This window comes from Epithele typhae (genome assembly GCF_022376455.1).
Source record: "Epithele typhae strain CBS 203.58 chromosome Unknown BXZ73scaffold_24, whole genome shotgun sequence".
NCBI lineage: Eukaryota > Fungi > Basidiomycota > Agaricomycetes > Polyporales > Epitheliaceae > Epithele > Epithele typhae.
The window spans coordinates 15,605-31,960 of NW_025954215.1; the positions used below are offsets into that span (position 1 = coordinate 15,605).

General features: G+C 60.4%; 6 protein-coding genes across 6 annotated transcripts; 2 read left to right on the forward strand and 4 right to left on the reverse strand.

Moving 5' to 3' along the window:
* Positions 1-43: 43 nt before the first annotated feature.
* Positions 44-2,549, forward strand: BXZ73DRAFT_89956 (MFS general substrate transporter; the record flags this gene model as incomplete). Its single annotated transcript, XM_048025448.1, has 13 exons — positions 44-253; positions 280-357; positions 432-596; positions 651-728; positions 784-854; positions 906-985; positions 1,045-1,136; positions 1,178-1,281; positions 1,339-1,490; positions 1,543-1,938; positions 2,215-2,342; positions 2,407-2,442; positions 2,514-2,549. 13 exons carry the CDS (start codon positions 44-46, stop codon positions 2,547-2,549), a joined length of 1,626 nt encoding a protein of 541 aa, XP_047877802.1.
* Positions 2,550-2,699: 150 nt separating this feature from the next.
* On the reverse strand, positions 2,700-4,819 carry BXZ73DRAFT_46947 (FAD/NAD-P-binding domain-containing protein; the record flags this gene model as incomplete). The annotated part of the gene is made up of 10 exons (XM_048019786.1): positions 2,700-2,967; positions 3,079-3,344; positions 3,410-3,539; positions 3,593-3,705; positions 3,759-3,808; positions 3,932-4,223; positions 4,300-4,382; positions 4,455-4,572; positions 4,634-4,719; positions 4,774-4,819. Coding segments are annotated over 10 exons (1,452 nt in total), but the record flags the coding sequence as incomplete, so codon positions are not given.
* A 1,835-nt stretch (positions 4,820-6,654) lies between these two features.
* BXZ73DRAFT_77525 (eukaryotic mitochondrial regulator protein-domain-containing protein) lies at positions 6,655-8,106 on the reverse strand (the record flags this gene model as incomplete). The annotated part of the gene is made up of 5 exons (XM_048022688.1): positions 6,655-6,933; positions 7,005-7,204; positions 7,376-7,427; positions 7,630-7,821; positions 7,882-8,106. 5 exons carry the CDS (start codon positions 8,104-8,106, stop codon positions 6,655-6,657), a joined length of 948 nt encoding a protein of 315 aa, XP_047877804.1.
* Positions 8,107-8,236: 130 nt separating this feature from the next.
* On the forward strand, positions 8,237-9,802 carry BXZ73DRAFT_89957 (uncharacterized protein; the record flags this gene model as incomplete). The annotated part of the gene is made up of 9 exons (XM_048025449.1): positions 8,237-8,314; positions 8,380-8,445; positions 8,507-8,565; positions 8,698-8,827; positions 8,885-9,056; positions 9,115-9,251; positions 9,311-9,463; positions 9,547-9,600; positions 9,782-9,802. The coding sequence occupies 9 exons, from the start codon at positions 8,237-8,239 to the stop codon at positions 9,800-9,802; spliced, it is 870 nt and encodes a 289-aa protein (XP_047877805.1).
* A 167-nt stretch (positions 9,803-9,969) lies between these two features.
* Positions 9,970-11,672, reverse strand: BXZ73DRAFT_101377 (WLM-domain-containing protein; the record flags this gene model as incomplete). The annotated part of the gene is made up of 6 exons (XM_048014886.1): positions 9,970-9,978; positions 10,049-10,831; positions 10,922-11,224; positions 11,281-11,378; positions 11,430-11,435; positions 11,498-11,672. 6 exons carry the CDS (start codon positions 11,670-11,672, stop codon positions 9,970-9,972), a joined length of 1,374 nt encoding a protein of 457 aa, XP_047877806.1.
* A 598-nt stretch (positions 11,673-12,270) lies between these two features.
* Positions 12,271-14,496, reverse strand: BXZ73DRAFT_89958 (laccase; the record flags this gene model as incomplete). Its single annotated transcript, XM_048025450.1, has 13 exons — positions 12,271-12,362; positions 12,427-12,565; positions 12,625-12,834; positions 12,900-12,956; positions 13,015-13,215; positions 13,281-13,437; positions 13,487-13,588; positions 13,657-13,726; positions 13,790-13,903; positions 14,004-14,124; positions 14,187-14,255; positions 14,309-14,337; positions 14,364-14,496. 13 exons carry the CDS (start codon positions 14,494-14,496, stop codon positions 12,271-12,273), a joined length of 1,494 nt encoding a protein of 497 aa, XP_047877807.1.
* Between the last annotated feature and the right edge of the window lie 1,860 nt (positions 14,497-16,356).

Here is a 16,356-nt window from a genome sequence, read left to right on the forward strand (position 1 = left end):
ATGAACGCCGCCTAGCCTCGCAGTCCTTCCCAGCCTCGCAGCCATGTCGACAGTCCTCGCGAAGCCTTCCGAGGCGCTCACCGAAAGCTCCGGCTCGTCCGACAACGACTCCATCAAAGGCAAGGGCGCATACAGCGCGACCGAGAGCGCAGCCGAAGTGCCCGCTCTTGGCACACCTGTCGCGGATGGACCGAAGTCTTCGTTCTGGCGCAAATCGAAGCACGAGCTCGACAGCATCGCAACACAACCATCTGTATTTGACGATCCTGCACGCTCGAGGTATACCGTCCCCCACCCACTTGGGAGAACACGCACCGTTTCGACCCGCTTGCGCGATGGACCTGGCGAGAAGAATACGTGAGTGGGGCTCCGTTGACGCCATTCAGCGCTCGGGTGCGGATCATTATCCCCTACTGACTTCTTTCGTACAGCGCCTGGTTCGCAAGATTGACTGTCTGATCGCGGCGTGGGCCTGCGTCATGTTCTTCAGCCTCGACCTCGACCGGTCGAACATCTCTCAGGCGAACACCGACAACTTCCTGAAAGACCTTGGGCTTACCACGGACGACTTTAACCTCGGAAATACGCTCTTCCGGGTGCGTGCTCTGTGCCTCCGAAGATGTCATCGACTGACAGTCGTATTCGAAAAGCTCTCATTTTTGATTGCCGAGATGCCCTCTCAGATCATCTCGAAGCGCGTTGGTCCGGACGTGTGGATACCGACCCAGGTAGATGGCATGTTTGTACGCCCGGGCTAACGGAGAGCTGAATAGCTGTCCTCAGATGATCCTATGGAGCTTTGTCTCCCTCGGTCAATTCTGGCTTACTGGCCGCAAAAGCTTCCTGGCTACACGGTATGTATTTGATGTCTGCACTGGCGATTTGGTCATTGAATCCATTCGCAGCTTCCTTCTCGGCTTCATGCAAGGCGGCTTCATTCCCGACACAGTCCTATACCTGTCGTACTTTTATACCAAGAATGAGCGTGAGCGTGTTGTGTTGCCTCAGCCGATCTGTGACATAGTATTGACGCCCGTGACATAGTCCCCGTCCGTCTGGCGTGGTTCTGGGTCTCAAACTACATCGCAGAAATCTGTGGCGCTTTTATTGCCACAGGGCTTTTGCGCCTTCGCGGCGTTGGCGGTAAGCCGGCTGGCGATACCTCTTCCTCATTGAGGGCGGATTGACGCTGCTAGTCGGCATAATTTCCTTCTTCATGATGCCTCCGGGGCCAACGCAAACCAAGGCGTGGTACAGACCCAAGGGATGGTTCAGTGAGCGGTAAGCCTATGTCTCTATGCTATCTCCTCAGCCGCTGAAACAAATTCGGTTCTCCAGGGAAGAAGTCATCATGGTCAACCGCGTCATCCGAGACGACCCCTCGAAATCCGATATGCACAACCGAGAAGGCCTGTCACCAAAGAAGTTCTGGCAAGTGCTTCTGGACTGGCGCATCTGGCCCGTCTACATCCTGGGTCTCATTCACTTTAGTACGTCCCACTCCTTCATACTGCCGATCTGCACCCGCCTGACCGCCTGTAGTCCCCGTAACCCCACCGCAGCTCTACCTCACGCTCTCCCTGCGCAACCTCGGCTTCACGACGACCCAATCAAACCTACTCTCCATCCCCTCAAAGGTGATAGGCATGATCATGCTCCTCGCCACCTCGTACCTCTCCGAGATCATCAACTCGCGCACGATCGCGACCGTCTTCCTCCAATTCTGGGCGCTCCCGTTACTCATCGCGCTCTACACGTTCGACGAGCAGACGTCCCAGTGGGCGTACTACGCCGTCGTCACCCTCATCACCGGCTTCCCGTACATCCACCCGATCCAGGTCGCCTGGGCGTCCACGAACTCGTCCTCGGTCGGCACCCGGACGCTCTCCGCCTCAATGTACAACATGTTCGTCCAAGCGGGCCTCATCATCGGGGTGCGTACGGAGTAAGCCTGAGCCGAGCCCGACGCTGACGAAGATGCCGATCTCTTCCTCCTCGCTTGCAGGCGAACATATATCAAGCTGACGACGCGGTGCGTTCTCTTCCACACGCGTTCCCGCGACGGTCCGTGCTCACGTACGCCCACCCCCTTTTCAGCCGCTCTGTACGTACACCATCCCTGAGCTTCGGCACTTTCGGCCTTTGCGGCCGCCCGCCCGTTCGCCCGTCCGTCCGTCCTGGCCCGACGCTAACAGTTTCGCGGCGGTATTACAGACAAACGCGGGAACCGCGCACTGATCGTCGTCTGTTGCGTGAACATCCTCATCCACTTCCTCGTCTGGCTGTTCTACCGCACGATCAACAAGCGGAGAGACAAGGTTTGGAACTCCTGGACGGCGAAGGTCCGTCTTTGCTCCTTCCTGATTATCACTGCCATCTTCCGGCATTAATCACGGCGTGTAACAGGAGCAGCAAGAATATCTCGACACGACCAAGGACGTGGTACGTCAGAGATGGATCGGGCCTGGCTCTGAGAGAAACGAGCATGCGAAGCTGATTGCTGCCTTCTCCAGGGGAACTCGAGGATCAACTTCCGCTTCGTGTACTGATCGGGGCAGAGAGGTCCTTGGGGGGCGGGCACGACCGCGGGCACGGGACGAGTTGAGCCGTAATTACATGTAGCATTATACATCCAGACCCACAGTACTCCTTCCTCCAATCATCTCCATCCGATCGGATGTTCACCAGAGCCGAACCACTCACCGCGCGTCCTGGGCGTCATCCTCTACAGTCGTCGTCGTTGTCGTCGTCGTTGTCTCGTCCGTCGAGACCGAGACCGACATGCGCGAGAAGTCCACGCGCGACCGCCGACTCTCCTCGCTCTCCGCCCCGCCCCCGTCCCCGTCCCCGTCCCCGTCCCCGTGCGCGGCCTCCCGTAGGACGCCCCACCGCTGCCACCAGTCCTCCGCCTCGTCCTCGCAGTCGTACCCGAAGATCGTGCAGAGCGCCTCCCACAGCCGCGCCCCGCTCGCGCCGCGCTGCCGGCGGCCCCAGCCGACCCCGTGGCGGCCGTCCTCGCCGTCCTCGCTCGAGCCCGTGCTGTGCCCCGCGTCGTCGCCGTCGCCCTCGTCGCCGGACTCGAGGTCCTCGAGCACGTTCTTGCCCTGCGCGGTGAGCGCGCGCATGCGTCGGTCGCGCGCGCGCTGCACGGGCCCGTCGGGGAGCGTCATGAACGCGAGGTCGTGCGCGTCGCGCGCGCGCACGAGCGCGACGCGCGGCGTGCGCACCTCCGCGAACGCGTAGAGCAGCGGCGCGATCTGCCGCGGGTGCGTGAGCCGCGCGAAGAGCCGGCCGAGCACCGCGCCGTCCTCGACCGCCATCGCCGCGCACTGCACCGAGCCGGGCTGCGGCCGGTACCTAGGGGTGAGCGGGGGTGCGGGGGCGAGGGTGGAGAGGAGGGGGGACGTACGGGGAACGGGTGGGCGGCTTCGCCGATGAGCACGAGCGGGCCGTCCTCGGACACCCAGTCTTCGAGCTCTTCGTGTTCGCGGACCGATATGCGCACCGCTGGAGGGCAATTCACGAAGAGAGGCTTGAACCTACGTGCGAGCCCGTCAGCCGTGTTGTTTCGTAAAAACAATACCTTACTGACAGAGGGTTGATCGATTGCGTCACTTCTGAGATGGTGACGCTAGGCTCATCGTCCCACTGTCCCTCGACATCATCATAACCGAAGAATTCAAGCGCATACTCTTCGTTGCCATGCTATGTCCAAGTCAGCTCGATTGCACCCACACACTCCTGCAACGCTCACTCACCACAGGGAAGCATACGAGCGTCTTGCGATCCCCAATGACATGACACACAGCTTTCTACAGATTTATAAAGATCAGCGATTGTGCACCCACAAATCTCCTGCCCAGCTCACTTGTTCGATCAGATGGTCCACCTGCCCGTTCAAGTCAGCCACTTTGATGATTGCCCTGCACACATCGATCCCACCCTAAGCCGCCCTTCCCTGTGATGTGCGAGAAGGAAAGGAAGACATACTGATAGAGCACCGTCCCCGTCGGGCGCCCCGACGCAGGCTCCCCGAGGAGCACGCCGCGGCACCTCCCGCGCTCGCCGTCTGCCCCGACGATCACGTCTCCGTGTATGCGCTCACCGTCCTCGAGAACGACCTCGGACTGTGCGGCGTCGACGTCCGCGACGCGCACGCCGTGTTGTATCTGCGCGCCGTGCGCGACCGCGGCGTCGTAGAGAATGTTGTGGAGATCGTCGTGCTGCCGAACGCAGAGTCGCGCGAAGAAAGGCGCTGGATGTAAGAGAGGGCTTTGGGGTCGACCGACAAGCACGCACCGTGGCTACCATATAGGTCCCCCGCGTGTCTTTCAGGGTTTGTGTGTCCCACACTTGGTTACCTAGGAACCCCGCGGTCTCGTCTGCAGAGACACGTGTGACGTCAACGCCCCGTCTCCACGTAACTCGCAGCTCGGAGAAAGCGGAATACGCACACCGGCAGTAGTGCATCAGCCGCGACACCAGCGCCCTCTCCTCCAGCTGCTTCCGCAGGCCCCAGTGGAAGAGCACCTTGGTGAGATTGGGGGGCAGCCTGATGCCGCCGTACCCGCGCTAGACGATCCGCGGTTTAGTGCCCGGGTCGATCGAGATCGCCGTACGACTCAGCGCGCACCGTCTTCTCCCGTTCCAGGGCTTCAAGGACGACGACGTCGTGTCCCACGCGCCTCAGCGCAATCGCGGCGGAGAGCCCGGCGATGCCTGGACGGGCGTCGTTCAGCAACGGGCGAGGGAGAAAGGGGGGCGGAGGCTCACCAGCGCCGATGATTAGAAATGTGATAGGGTGCGTCGTCTGCAGCGGTGGCTCCGAGTCGTGGTCGGAGTCGGAGCCGGAGTCGAGGTCGGGTGTAACAGCGAACTGTAGGGATTAGGAGAATAAAATCAGCACCTGCGCTGTCACTCGGGGGTGTGTGCTGCGTACTCGATCGAGGGTGACATGCGCAGGTTAGCCGGAGGATGTATGTGGAAACTAGTGTGGGCGAGGTCGTGAGCGCAGCTAGAGTTGGGTCGAGGATGGGAGACAGATATGGGGGGATCGAGATGGGAATCTGCAAGACGGCGGCCTGCACGGAGGAGACGAGGAGAGTAGGAGTGGCAGTTGCGAGGTGACGAGGGAGTGGAAGCGGGTGGAAAGGCGGAGCAGGCCCCCGGGCGCCCAGCGCGGTATACATATCCACGTCGCCTCGCGCGCGCCGGGCCATCCGCCGCAGCGGCAGCTGAATGGGTGGAGGTCCCCGGGTCGGGGGCGCCAGAACGACCGCGCAGACGCGAGCGAAGCCCGCGCTGGCGACGGGCCTCGCGATCCGCGAGTGGCCGGCGGGGGCGCGAAGGGGAGACCCGTGCCATGGAGGGTAGAGCGCGCAAACCGTGTACACGCGCGCGACCGACCGCGCAGGCCTGCTGAGCATTGGTCGACAGCGCGCAGAGGACGGTTCCGAGATGGAAGCCCGCAGGGGTGGGAGGGACAATGGTGCATTGGGGCGATACGGTATTCCTCGCGAGTCGTCTTCGGGAATTCTGGCAGATGGGAGAGCCCCCCGGTCATGCCACTCCCACAACTGCCAGAACATACCGACGTATGTGGTCGGCCAGGGCGTGCGATGGAACACCGGATCCGGGGCGGGTTTCCAAGCCGGATGATCACAGCGAACGAGAAGCTGGAAGAGTCAGCGCATACAGTCCGTTCGCAGTGGTTTTCACACTTGCCAGAATCTTTCATTGCCTGCACCAGCTCAACATTGCCCCGTGATGGACCATATGCGAGCATATCAGATGCCCACGCGTCCATCTTCTCGGGGTGGGAGCTGCCTGTGAGCCTGAGAAAGCGCAGGGTCTTTGTTGTGTTCGTCCCGCCCGCAGAGCGCGAGGGTACGGGCTTGGGTCGGCGTCCGCAGGAAGAGGTGGCGGACGAGCCAGTGGATGGGGACGGCGTTCAGGCTGCGGAGGGCGGGGAAGCCGTCGTGCAGGTTGCGAGGTCGTCGGGCATGAGCAGTTCGATGAGGGCGGGGAGATGGAGAACGGAAAGGCAAGGCAAGTCTTGGCCTGGGAGAGCAAGACTCTGGAGGTGCGGCAAGCCGGGCCACAATCTCGGATCTCGTGCCATGCATTCCCGAGCCGTCTGTGGAGGATATCATCCGGGACGAGCTTCCGGAGACTTGTGCAAGCGCAGAGGACGTGTTGCCACGTGTTGGGCCACCGAGGCGCGAGTACGGCGTGCAGCAGGAGAGTGGTAAGAAGAAGACGCGAAGAAGGGTGAAATGAGCGTACGAAGACACGGTATAATCATCATCCATGAACGGGAGTTAAGCGCGTGCTTCCCGCACCATCGCGAGTCGACGTGCGTCGTCGAACGTGGACCGACCGTATGATGAGTTTCTCTCGCGGCGACGTCGCAGGGCCGTCGAGTCCGTCGTTGTTCTCGACGTCGAAACGGGGTGGGGGCTGCGGGGGTCTAAATCCCAATGGGGCTCTCAGTGGCCACCATCCGTCAAAACACCTCAAGACGATGCCCACTCGCCTCGGACGACAATGTGAGCTGGGTTGGTATTACAGGTCAAACGTCCAGTCAGAAACATATCCATAGCGACTATTAGATCCATGGCGGTAAACTACTCAGAACAGGCAAAGCAATCATCGTCATGCGGGGGCAGAGGCGACCTCCGGGCTAGCTGCGGGCGCGGCCGCTGCAGCCTTATCCCGCCGCTTCTGCTTCATCTGTTTCCGTCGATGTGCGGCCTTCACCCGCTTCACCCGGTCTTTGAGGTCCATGAACTTCAGACCAACGTCAACAAACTTGATCGAAGTCCGGCCTTCCCGCTCGATGACAAGTGCCGGCTCAAGAACCTCCTTGGACTTCAGCACCTCTTCCTTGGCTTCCCGTGCTGCTATTCTATCAGCTACGACTGTTCCACCGCCCTTGGAACGATGGGTTCCTAAACAGCGATCAACACACATCGTTGTAGCAGCTTGAGAAGAGCACGACGTACCTCGCCATCCACAGTCGCCTCCCAGAATAGACGCTGGTATCTATCCCGAGCAACCTTGCTGGCGACCTCAGATACAAGATCAGATTCCACAGCGTCATCGCCGAATGAAATCCCAGCATCTCTAGGTCGTGACGAGATCTTGCTCGAAACACCAAGAATGTACTCCATGTTCTTCAGAAGCCCGTCTGGATCGGCTTGTTCTATGATGAACACGTCAGTGAATGTCGTTGAACGCGTAACGGATATGGGTCAGATGGGGTTGAATATGGCGTAACCAAATCCGCGCGATCTAAAACACAGCGGCGGTCTTCCATAACGCGAATGATGAAGTCCCATCGGGGTGGGAGAGAGAGAACAGGAAACTGACTGACCTCCTGCGGACCCATACGCGATAGAGCATTCGGTCAGACCAGCCACGCAGCACTGCAGAATACAACGTTACCTAGAGAGCAATAACGTTAGCATCTCGAAGAAAGTAGAGAATGAGGCGAAGAGTCAGAAAGCCATGCATGTAAAGATTGTCTAACCATCTGCCCGATAGGCATCTTAAAGACTAATCGATTTAACTCATCCTCATGCGATCCGCAAATGCAAGATCGCCAACGACATAGGACCAGACACTGACCTCTTTCCACTGGTTTTCCAGACCCTTCAACCTGAGGATCGCGTCGATTCGCGACAGCGCGAGCCCATGGTGATGCGCCATCATCCGAATGGTTGAGTCTGTGGGCTTGGCCATATACTCCTGCCATATCGCCTGCCGGACCGCGTCGGACACTGGTGGTGGGGGCTTGAACGTCTCGTTCTGCGGGAACGGCTGTGCGAAACTCCCGCGTCAGTGCGCCCCTAGCGCATACAGCATGCAAACACGACATACCACGTTCCCCATCCAGTTCTTCGGCTTCGTTGGGTACTTGTACCTCTCCGCCACGTTCTCCCTCCACTGCTCGAACGTCATGACCGTCCTGCCCGCGTTCTCTTCATCCTTGTCGGGGGCCACGATGTCAGCATAGGTGCGGCGGGGCGCATTAGAAACAGCCGGGACAGAGAGGGATGAGAACCGCGCCGGGCGGCGGGAAGCGCGAGCGAGGTGAGAGAGCATGGTCGCCGCGTCCTCGCTGGCAAATTTGTGCCTCTGATTGACCTAGGGCACGTGCAGGTTCAGGGCAGGCTGGCGGGACCGCGTCGCGTCACACGCGAGACCGATAGGCGCTCATATTTTCCTCCCCACCATGCCGCAGGATCCGTTGTTCGAGATCCTGCGTGCATATGCCACTCTCAAACCCACCAAGGCGATTCACAGGCCCTGTGTTTCGTTTCCAGACGCGCATGATTTTTGCTCTTCCATATCCTGCTGAACGCACACTTTGAGCAGTATCCGCCCTCGAGGCAGTATCAGCGCTCCTTCTGGAAATGGGCGATCGACTGGCTGGAGCGCCTTGTATCGACGAGGCATGCTGCTCCCCCACTCCCTTGCACAAAAACTTATTTCACCTATGAAGGACGAACTCGACGAGCGCCTCTACACTCACCAAATCGAGTTGATGCAAGTGCCGACGCCGTATGTGCGGTTGAGACATCGCATACTCCTCTATCGCCACTTCTCCTGACGCCCTTCAGGAACACGAACATCGGGCTTGCGAGGCCGCCGTCTCTTACCTGACGTATTTGTGGCCTCTACCGATGCTTCCAGCCAGCATGTCTTCCCCGAATACGCGAGTGTCACGCTTGTTGAGTCCCGCACCACCATCGAGGCCGGAACCACCGGCCTCAGGACGTGGTCGGCTGGCCTGGTCTTGCCCAATATATGTTGTCCAAGCCCGGTACGCAGACAGCGCTATGTGGATAAAAAATTGATCAGACTTGAAGGAATCGCAGAGCTTGTTGCAGGCAAAAGGGTCATGGAGCTCGGATGCGGGGCGGGATTCCTCGGAGCCATCGTCGCCTCCATCCAACTCGCGGCATCAGGGGACAGCCCCATCTCCTTGTGGCTCACCGACGTCCACGAGCCCGTGCTGCAACGATGCGAAGTGAACGTCCGACTGCCGTGCAGTGAGCCTTCAGCAGCAGCATCGACCTCCCCTTCCGTCGCCGCTCACGTCCAGCCCAGACGCGTCACACCGCCATCCAGACATGACCGTGCTCCGACTGGATTGGTCCGACGCCCAGGACCCCGACCGGTCCGGTCCGATCGACGACCTCGCGAATGTCCGCGCAACGCCGGACATTGTCCTCGGCGCCGATCTGGTCTCGCCCGCCGCCGGCCCTGCGCTTGCCTCTGCTCTGCTGACGCCTGCGGTTCTCAGGTGTACGAGCCGAGCATCATCCCTCCGCTCGTGGCCGTCCTCGACGCGACACTGTCCCCAGGCAGGGATAGGATCGCGCTCATCGCGCTCACCCTGCGGAACGAAGACACGATGTCCGACTTCCTCCGTCAAGCTAGTGAGTGGCGGCCTGTCGTGTGCTCCCAGGGATCCGTTCTCACCAGAAACTCTCCAGGGTCGGCTTTGTGCGTGGAAGAAGTGGACGAGGTACCCAGCAGGGACAATATTTCACAGGGGCTGCGGAGTTGGGCCAAGATGCGTCTGAGCAAGTCGTCAAAATCTTTCGGATCACACGGAAAGTCTAGTTACAAACTACTCATACTTGCTGTATCACGGACAATCGTTGCCTGCCCTTGTATGATCAAGTATCATCTCATGATGACGAACACTGGCGTTCGTGACATCACCACATTTGAGAGGGTCAACCCGGACAAGATAGACATCCACGATGAGCGCATGTACAAACGAGCATAATATATGTACTGTCTAACTAGGACAAACCAAGACGGAAACGTAAATAATCGAGTAGTGATCATGATATGCTACAATGCAGGTCCTCACATATCATACAGCCCGGCGAGAGAATCTAGCACAGCACGTTGACGAACGCAAACACGCCTCACGAGCTTCTCTAAGGCACCTCACGACGCCTTCACGGTGCCGCAGTACCTGCACGACCAAAAATCGCTCGGCATGTCCCGCTCCCCGCACGTCACGCACGTCCACCCCCTCCTTCCTCACCGCCTCCGGCGCGCGATGCCGCTTGCTCGCCCGCCCCGCCGCCGCCTCCTCCACCGCGCCCGCGAGGCTCGGCCGCGCGCCGAGGCACGCGGTGCACTGCAGCGCGAGCGCGTCGTTGACGAGCGTGCAGCGCGCGCACGCCCACGCGCTCTCCTCCTGGGGCACGATCGAGAGCGGAGAGGGCACCCCGACGCCGCCGCGCACGGAGCCCGCGCGCGTGGGCGGGGGCGTCGTGGGCCGTTTGGCTAGCATGGTGGGCGGGCGGGAGACGGAGCGCGGCTTGGGGAGGGTCGGGGTGGAGGAGCCGGCGCCGTGCGGGACGCGGCGGACCGTCGGGCGCGCGGGGCGCGTCGCGGGGGTGGAGGTGCCCGACGAGGAGGGGCTAAAGGAGCTGGCAGAGGTGGGGGACAGCATGTTCCCAGGGCGGAGTGCGGTGGTGAAGTCTGAGAGCGATTGGGAAGAAGACGAGGATGCAGACCCCGATGAGAGCGCACTGAGCGAGCTTGAGGACGACGACCTGTGCGACCCGCCTTTTGAGGCGGCGGGGGGCGCGCCGTCGGAGGCCGGAGATGTGAGGGGGAGTGGAGACATCACGACGTGTTCGTCCTCGTCAATGATTATTACCTCCCCTTCCGAGTCCGAGTCGGCGGTAAGGTCGATAACGTCGTCCTGCACGCTCTCTTTGGCCGCCTTCGCCGCCTCGACGAGCGCCACCTCGCCAGACGCGCACGCCTTCTCGTCTCTTGCGCGCCGCTCAGCCGCCTGGATGTGCGTATGGGGTGCCCACGCGGACGCGCAATCAGCCCCTCCATCGGAAAAAGCAAACACGTGGAAGATGGAACGATGACGCACCTCGGCAGCGAGCTCGCGCGGGGATTTGGGCGTCCTGCTTCCTACGGCACCAGCCCCCAAGCCCAGACGGCCGCCCCCGCCGAGGACGGCACTGACCTGCCTGCGCTTCTCCGCGGCGGCAGCGGCCTTCTGGCGCGCTATGTGGGGCGGGAGGTTGTGAGAGACCGAGGTGCCGAGGCGCTTGCCCTCGAGTGGAAGCCTTCGCCTGCGTAGCCGGAGCGCTGGAGGGACTCGAACTCGTCCTCGAGACTGGCGAGGTACTTGTAGAACTCTCGTCGTGCGGCCCGTGCACGTTATGTGTAGCTGGTCGAACGCAGCCGTGTCAGCAGAAGGCGCAGCGAGGGCCAGGTCGCACGCACCTCGTGCAACATTGTGCCGATGATGCTCCTCCTCGTAAAACGTATCTGGCGCGTGCGGAGGCCGGAGACGCAAAGGACCTTCTGTCCCGCATTCACGTCTAACATGAAGTGAGCTCGTTTGTCCCGACACACAGATGTGGAGCACTCACTCATCCCTGGAAAAGTCGTCGCACACGGTGGTCAGGCGCGAGGCTTCGCATGTGGGAACCGTGCGCACTCACCGAGAAGACTGGGGTCGCTCGGGAAGAACTCTGCAAGAACGGGAAGGATCCACCGCGCTTGCGCATGATGGGCTTCACGAGGGATGCGACCCTCTGGAGGATCTTGAGGGCTTCATCTGCCTTTGGGCGGTCTTTCAGGTGGGTGAAGGACTTGACGAACACTTCAGGCATGGGCTGGCGGGTGTGTGTATGGACGAGCGTTTGTGTGCTTTGGAGTAGTGGATGGAGAATGCAGGAAATGAATGGGAGCGAAGGGTAGAAATGCACGGCCCACGCAGCCCGCCCGGCCCCGGGCAAGGGCGAGTCGTCCAGCCACAGACGCGTCACCCTGCTGACTAACGCGTCCGAATCGTCCAGAACGCACCGGGCCGCGTCGCGTCGCGCCTGTCCGGCTCTTCGAACCCACCGCATGTCGTTTCCGCCGCGCAGTCTGCCGCATGGTAAACGGCTGTGCGAACTCATCCCCGCCTGAAGGTCCGACGGCGTTGCTGCCAGAGTGCACGTTGGTGGACGTCTGAGGCTTGGCAAGAGCCGGATCTTGGTTCTTACTCGGATCTCCAAACAACACAATGCGCATTCTTCATGCAGTACGTTGTATAGGTTTACATATACATACGTTGCTCGCTGATATCACTAGCATCTGTACACTGCAACTACATATCCAGCCAAAGTCCATGATCAAAACTCCGTTCGAGCCCGAGATGAACCCAAGTCCAGGCCCAAGGCCAAGTTTGACTCGTTCTCATCTCCTTCCCAGCCTCACCCCACCTCAGTACTCCCACTCGGGCAGTGCGTCGTACACCGGGCACAAGTTCTTCCACTCGACCGGCACCGGGTTCGCCGAGCGATGTCCGGGATGTCCTCCGCGAACGCGACCGCGAAGCCGTCGTTCAGGTGCGGGTCGATGTGGCAGTGGAGGAGCCACGGCCTGGGTTGTCGGTCACGAAGCGGATCGTGACGTTGTCGCCGTTCGCCTGCGAGCCCGTGTCGACCGTGTCGCGGAAGATCGGGTCGTGGTAGTTGTACACGCTGCTGCCCGCGCTGCGCACGACAGCGAACGTGTGCTGCGAGGAAGGGATCAGGATCTGACAGTGAGGGGAAGACGGGAAGTAGGAGGGAGAACGTACGCCGTGCAGGTGGAAGGGTGCGGCCCGCCGGCGGCGGAGTTGTTCGCCGGGAATGACACCTCGATCGTCTTGTTCGCGGGCAGGGGGATGACGCTGCCCGCCGGCATCAGCTCTTGCGCGGTGTACGCGCCAGAGAGAATCTGCAGCAACACGGGCACGCTCGGCGAGCTGAAAGTGTGGCCGTTCAGGAAGTAGTTGGTACCATCCTAAGTGCATCGAGGGCGGTCAGCTCCACGTAAAGGAACAGAAACATGGGGCAGAGGTGGCGTACGTAGTCGAAGACGAGGTTGATCGCCTTGTCGACGCCGCCGCGTACAGGCTTGCCAGGCTACGGAGGTCCAGTCAGACGGTGGGTCAAGATCGGGTATGGCATTCAATGAGCTTACCACAGGCATACGCTTGAACGGGTGGAGATCGGTCTCGACAAGAGGTGCCACACTAGGTGGGGCCGGAGTCGCTGGAGGCTGTTTGATGGGGGCGCCGCGGTAACGCAGGATGGCGGAGTTGGTGCCGTTCGCGAAACCATAAGGGCCTTGGTTTGAAACCGCGCGGATGAGGTAGTTGTCAACGGGCTGGTCCGCTGTGAGCTGTGAGACGCTCCAATGTCAATGATACCCAGGCTTATATGAAGGGAATTCTTTTTTATCCGTACCACGAACGAGTAACGCTGAGCCGTGAAGATTTGGAGCGAGTCGACGGTGTGGGGCTGGGAGCTGACTCCCTCGACCTCAATGATGGTCATGTTATGCTTGTCGATGCTCCAGGTGTACAATGGCTCGCACGAGAGAGAGACGAGACGGAAACGGTAGCTATAAAAATGCGTGAGTTCACAATCAACGAATGTTTTGTTAGTGACACGAACCGTTTCCCCTTCGTGACGTTGATGACCGCCAGCTCGCCTGTGTTGTCGTAGGGGAGTACCCAAGTCCGTTGATAAGCGTTGCGTCAGGGGCGGGGCCCCTAAAAGACAAATGATTCGTCGTGAAGATCAGGCACGACCCTTGACAGCCTCAGCTCAGTAGACGTACGGCGGCAGCATGGCGTCCCGCGGCACAGACGCAATGTGGTACCACTCCGAGAGGGTGATAACGGTGCTCTCTTTGGAAACGAAGCGAGCCAATGAGCCGGGAGCGGACCAAGGGCCTTGTGCGGGAGGCTCACCGTCGTCGACATCGTACATGTGCCTCAGCGGGTCGTGCTTGTCATAGATGACGAGCGGTCCGCGCAGCCCGTCGCAGTACTGTAGCGCAAGGTGGCTGTGGTACCAGTACGTCCCTGGAATGCAGCGGCGATAATGAGGATACGAAACGAGCACAGGCGCAGCAGACGACGCCCGGATTGACACCGAGCGGGACGCCGTGTGTGACAGACGCACCTGCTTGATCCGGGACTGAAAAGTCGTAGAGGAAAGAGTTCCCAGACGCGATCGGACACTGCGTCACGAACGCGGGGCCGTCTGCCCAGTTGGTGTGCGCTTGGAACAGGCCGTGCCAGTGCTGTGAGACAGACGTCATGTCAACGACCAGGCTGGGGAACCAGCGGGTGCGGGGAGACGCACGATACTAGTCGTCATGTTCATGGTGTGGTTGGTCAACTTGTCGACGACGTTGAGCCTAAAGTTGTCCCCCTAGAGGAAGACATCAGCGATGTCGTTTCTGACGGCTGGGTGCAGAGGCATACCTTGTATCCAGCGATGAGGGGCCAGGGCTCTGGCCGTTCACGACGACGGCCGCACGGGGAAAGCCATCGGGTGCGATGACTTTGTTGGTCAGGGTGAGCTGCCCTACAGGACCAACGGTGGTGGAGGCGAGTGCGCCGCCTAGCAAAGCAAGCGTGACGAAGGGGGTGAACAGCGACAGCTTCGCCATGGTCTTGTGCAGGCGAGGTGTGCCGTTGAAGGGGAGGATGGAATGGAAGTCGAAATGAGCTGGTGAGGCTCGAGTCGATGAGGCAGAAGTGCCTCGTCCTGGGCCTTTAATATTCATGGAGGGAAGAATCTCCCTTGCCTCTACTCGGCGCTTTGACCTTGGGTGGCTCCGCTGTAACGTAACGGGATCTCCGCACAATGACCGTAATGATCATGCACAAGCATACACTATTCGGACCCCAGTGCGCGCCACGCGCCGTCGGAGAGCACGGCTATTGGGCGAGAGAGACCGAGACTCCAGCTTATCGGGAGGCTTCGGTCAACGACCCCTTCTCGTGTAGCAAGGCGCGTGAAGAACGGCGGAGAAGGCACTCCGGTGCCTCGTTGTGCGATGATCGGTGCGGTTTTCTGGTCCCATTGCGCAGTGCTCCCCGTTCTGGAAAAGCACGAGCCCCTTGTGCTCTACACACGCCACAATCTGCTCAGGGAGTGACATCGCTTTACCAGCCGGTTGCAGGGTGGCTGACATGTAGCCTTGTGGATGTGGGGCATGCGCAGAGAGCAGAGATATTCCTGCCAAGAATGAATACATTTCTGGATATAACCTTTTGAGAGGATGTGGACGACTTCACCTAGTTGGTGATCTGTCTCGGCTTTCAAGCGGTGTAAATCGCAGCGCCCGCATTTCTCCCGACTTCAAAGAGGACTATGGCGGTATCTGCGTTAGTAGCCATGGATTCTTGTCGCCTCTGATCACGGGAAAGTCCAGCTAGGCCTGGTTGGGGACCTGCAGGGTCGCCAAAAGCGCGCAAAGCGCGCAAGTAAGTGGGGAGTTCCCACCACGGGGCCGACCCCCGCTTTCCGCGCTTCTGATCCACAGGCACGGAGACATGGTGACATTTCCGAATGCGAGCGAAGAAGCGCCTATGCATGACTACCCACCTGGCTACCTGGCCATGGGCATATGCGCCTACGGGTGTGGATGTGGAGGTGTTTTAGCGAGGCTAAAGGTGCCGTTCTACAGCTCTTAAAGCATCGTTTAGGAGATACTGAGACGAATCTCCATGGCGTTCCTGCGCACGGTAGCGTCATGTGCGTGTCGGCAAAGGTGCGCTGTGAGCAGTGCGGAAGATGAGCGGGATTCGCCGGATAGCTTTAGGCAACGAACACACACAGGTGACACCGGTCGAAGGCCATTGACAGCGCCCCGAGTGCGTGCGCAAACGCCGCGGCGCGGTCTGGGTGGCAAGGTGTCGCGCACTGGTCGGAGGTCTCATGGAATTACAGATGCGACGGCGGGCCTTCAACAGTCTGGGTGCATGGGCATTGGGAATGCATTCAGGGGGTCAGCATGACGCGCTTCTGATAGAGGGGGTTAGCGCAGCAGGGATGGAGAGAGGCAGAAGGAGGACTTACGGCGTCTCTCATGGGAACGACAGATGCAAGGTAGACCGCATCCAACTGGCGTCCGTGCACCCTAGAAGCAACCTTCGCGGATTACACGCTAGCATCGTGCTGTGCCGCTGACACGCCGGTGAGTCTGAAAAGGCCGGACGTCGAGGACGGGGCGGGCGGCGGGCGCGAGATGTATGCGCTGCAGACATCGGTGTGGTCCGAAGAAGAGAGGCGACCGGCGGCGGGTACACACGCGGCCCCGGCCCGACTACGCATGCAGCGTCTGGGGCGCTTGCTGGCGGCCCCCCGCGTCCGCCGCACTCAGTCTTCCGCAGCCGCTCCAGGGACTTACCTCCGCTCGCTTCCCCCGCCCGTCGGACTCCTCGACGCCCGCGCCCGACTCCCCATCACACACGCTCCTTGAACGGTTTACTTCCAACCAGATCGACGACAAGTACACATCACA